This window comes from Sorex araneus, chromosome 6 (assembly GCF_027595985.1).
Source record: "Sorex araneus isolate mSorAra2 chromosome 6, mSorAra2.pri, whole genome shotgun sequence".
NCBI lineage: Eukaryota > Metazoa > Chordata > Mammalia > Eulipotyphla > Soricidae > Sorex > Sorex araneus.
Genome location: NC_073307.1, coordinates 156,959,081 through 156,962,997, shown reverse-complemented (window position 1 = coordinate 156,962,997; position 3,917 = coordinate 156,959,081). Strand labels below are relative to the sequence as shown.

The following is a 3,917-nucleotide window of genomic DNA, read 5'->3' as shown; positions in this document are numbered from 1 at the left end:
TATAGTTTTACTTCTAGTTTGTTTATTTGATTAAAATTTTGTTTGTGTTGAAAATTTTTAAATGAGTGGAAAAAGTATATCCATAGCATATTGAGGACAGCATATTTTGTCCCTTGAAAATTATTCTTCAGATTATTTATCATTCATTCTGAAGACTTTCCTTAGACTAACCCCAAAAATTAAAAGAGCAAAGAGCTTCCAGAAACCTTACTTCATTTTCCGAATTTCTGTGTTCATTGCTTAAGCATCATAAACCTTGTATAATTTCCAGTTACAATTCTTTGTAGGACCTTGGTGTTATAATTCTGAATTTTGAGTACCATAAGAGATGTAATATTCACATAAATCAACTCAATAAATTTAATAAAATAAATGATTTCAATAAAACTATACACATATCTCATAGTTTTATGCAAGGAGGTCCTAGATATTTTGACACATTTTCAAAAATTATCATTAACAAAAGATTAAGGATATTCATTATAGACAAGTTGTTTTACTTATCTTTGAATTACATAAGTAAATTTTGCTGCTACAAGAAAGGAAATATAGCATGACTTTAAACTTTTATATTAACAAATACTTTAAAAAGTTTGAAACTTCAAACTATGTTGATTAGATAATATTCATTTTCAAGCCGTCTCTCACTGTGTGACCATTACTCTAAATTCATGATGTCATTCTTTTTCTTAAATTTTATTTTCCCTTTTTGTGGTGCCACACCCAGCAATGTACAGGGGTTACTCCTGGCTCATGCACTCAGGAATTACTCCTAGCGGTTCTCAGGGGACCAAATGGGATGCTGGAAATCGAACCCAGTTCGGCCACATTCAGGGCAAAATGCCCTACCTGCTGTGTTATCATGCCAGCCCCTCATGATGTTATTCTTACATATCTCTAAGTATTTGAAAGCAGAGAGGCAGCTAAAGAATTGTCTCCCTTCCCTGACAGGGATGAAGTGAATGTTTGAACTCAAGGAGATTTTATGAATATTTGTTCCAGTATCCCATTTTACATAAGAGGTTCAGAATTCTTAGGCACTTTAAGCATTGAATTCTTTATCCAATCTGAGGCTGTGTAAAATAATAATGGATTAGCATATAGCAAAAAGATATTTTTTTCTAATATATTTCCTTTAGTTCTTATACCTTATAAATATAAAATGGAAAAAAAACAAAAAAGAAATTTTAGTGTACAATATCCCAAAGATATCATATTTTACTTTTATTTCCAAAGAGAATGTGAGAAATTTATTTAAGAGAATTTTTCAGTTGAAGTGTATAATTGGAAAGGGGGGGTTGGGAAGAGAGGGGAAGAAAAGTGCTTCAATAGAAGCAGGCTGGGGATGGGGGAGGAAAACTGGGGACACTGGTGATGACAAATGTACATTGGTGACAGGACTGGTGTTGGAACATTGTATGACTGAGACCCAATCACAAACAGCTTTGTGACTGTCTATCTCACAGTTATTCAATTGTCACTGTCACTGGTGATTCAGTTAAAAATTAATAAAATATATAATTATACATTGATGACAGAAACTAACTCAATGATGATGCTTCAATATTATGTATCTGGTCTAATACATGACTTAAAAAAAGAGAAACACCTGTGTCATATTTTGTGAGTGGAGTCATTTTATTTTTTTATCATCTTCCTTTCTGCAGATGGACTCAAGCATCTCGACCGAAAAGAATAGAAATCACACCTCAGTGGTTGTGTTTGTTTTACTGGGACTCACAGATGAAAAGGACCTGCAACTGATTCTCTTTCCAGTCTTCCTAGGCCTCTATCTTGTGACCTTGTTGTGGAACCTTGGTATTATCATCCTAGTCAGGATGGACTCCCACCTGCAAATACCTATGTACTTTTTTCTCAGCGTTCTGTCTTTTATTGACATCTGTTACTCTTCTTCCTTCAGCCCAAGGATGATTTCCGATTTCTTCAAAGATGAAAAAACAATTTCCCTCATTGGCTGTGCCACCCAGTATTTTGTTGGGTGCTGGATGGGTCTGTCTGAGTGCTGCCTCTTAGCAGCCATGGCCTATGACAGATACGTGGCCATTGGTAACCCTCTGCAGTACTCAACCATCATGGCGCCTGGGTTCTGTCAGAAGATGGTTGCTGGGGCCCTTGGAACTGGTTTCCTCTGTAGTTTGCTTGAGACAATTCTTGCCTTTCATATGTACTACTGTGGGTCAAATATCATTCAACATTTCTTTTGTAATTTACCCCAGATTCTTACCTTGTCTTGCTCTGATCCTTCCATCACTCAAATGATTATTTTTCTTGTCGCTCTGCTTGTTGGATTCGGTTCTTTGCTCAGTATCCTGTTATCCTACAGTTTCATTGCTGCTTCCATCCTGAAAATATCCTCGGTGAAAGGTAGTGCCAAGGCCTTCAGTACCTGTGCCTCCCACCTGGCAGTTGTGACCCTCTATTATGGCACAGTCCTGGCTGTGTACTTGCGTCCTACTTCTAGTCACCCCGATAAGCAGGACACGGTACTGTCAGTGTTCTATATTATCATTATTCCTGTGTTAAATCCTCTAATCTATAGTCTGAGGAATAAGGAAATAAAAGAGGCCCTGAGGAGGGTGATGAAGAAGGTGAGACATTTGTCCCAATAAGAATAATGTCTGGACAGGTATTCTGAGCATCGTAAAAGAGACAGTTTAAGAATGTGTGACATTTCAGTAGGCATAATAATATCCATTTAGGAAAGTGAAACCTGGTTTCCTTGGTTCCTGTTTCCATTGATTCATTCTCACCAAAATTAATGTGCCTCAACTACTACCGTTGATACAGATGCCTATTTAAGCATCTGTCTCCATCACTAGATTTAGGTAGATAAAGCCCCATAGAAACGACAAGTTAGGGAAATGACAAGATATTTAATTGAATTGCCCTTTTTTGTTGTTTATTTTCTATATGTTCTTATATTTGATTGTTCAGCACATATAGTTAAATGAAATTAAAATATTTCACATAGCTAAATATATGAAAGCTGAAATAACGAAAAAAAACTTTAATGCCAGAGGAACAGAGAAAGTGTTGAAGAGAAAAGGGGCTGGGGTGGGGGAGAACTGAGGAAAGAAGAGCGATAATTGTCTGTATGTTTTATTTCCCAAATGACTTCTTTCCTTCCACCTTTCTCACTGAACTGTCTCTTTTTTTTTTTTGCATTTTTGGGTCACACCTGACGATGCACAGGGGTTACTCCTGGCTCATGTACTCAGGAATTACTCCTGGCGGTGCTTGGGGGACCATCGGGGATGTTGGAAATCGAACCGGGGTCAGCCCCATGCAAGGCAGACACCCTACCCGCTGTGCTATTGTGCTATTCTTTAAAAATATGAGGGAAAGTCATGGAAAGGAAAGGGATTCTCTTAAAATCAAGATCAGGAAATTCCCTGAAGCCAGAAAGAGGTATTGGTATCAATTTAGTCAGAGAGATGTGCCTGGGATGTGCTTCATGGTTGATTCCAAAAAACTGTACAAGATTTCATGTTTTTGCTGGATAACATCTAGAAAGGTAGAATCCATGTCCCATCCAGAGATTTGACTTTTTTTTTTTTGTTTTGCTTTTTCGGTCACACCCAGCGGTGCACATGGGCCACTCCTGGCTCTGCACTCAGGAATTATTCTGAGTGCTCAGGGAACCATATGGGATGCTGGGAATCGAACCCAGGTCGGCCGCATGCAAGGCGAACACCCTACCCACTGTGCTATCACTCCAGCCCCAGAGATTTGACTTTTTCTGGAGATTTACTCCAAAGTTTGGGCAGGAATCAAAAGAATAAGTACAATTTAAAATTTGGGGTGTTTCCACCGGGACAGTGAATATATTTTTTTGCCTTTGCCAATATTCAGTGTGTGTGTGTGTGTGTGTGTGTGTGTGTGTGTGTGTGTGTGTG

The 3,917-nt window shown here is 38.0% G+C and overlaps 1 protein-coding gene across 1 annotated transcript; it reads left to right on the top strand.

Moving 5' to 3' along the window:
- Positions 1-1,667: 1,667 nt before the first annotated feature.
- Positions 1,668-2,630, top strand: LOC129406040 (olfactory receptor 5A1-like). The gene has a single exon (XM_055143783.1). It carries the CDS (start codon positions 1,668-1,670, stop codon positions 2,628-2,630), a length of 963 nt encoding a protein of 320 aa, XP_054999758.1.
- Positions 2,631-3,917: the final 1,287 nt, after the last annotated feature.

Bases quoted from the DNA above. Each gene is read 5' to 3' on its own strand.
- LOC129406040 (XM_055143783.1), top strand. From the start codon at position 1,668: ATGGACTCAAGCATCTCGACCGAAAAGAATAGAAATCACACCTCAGTG.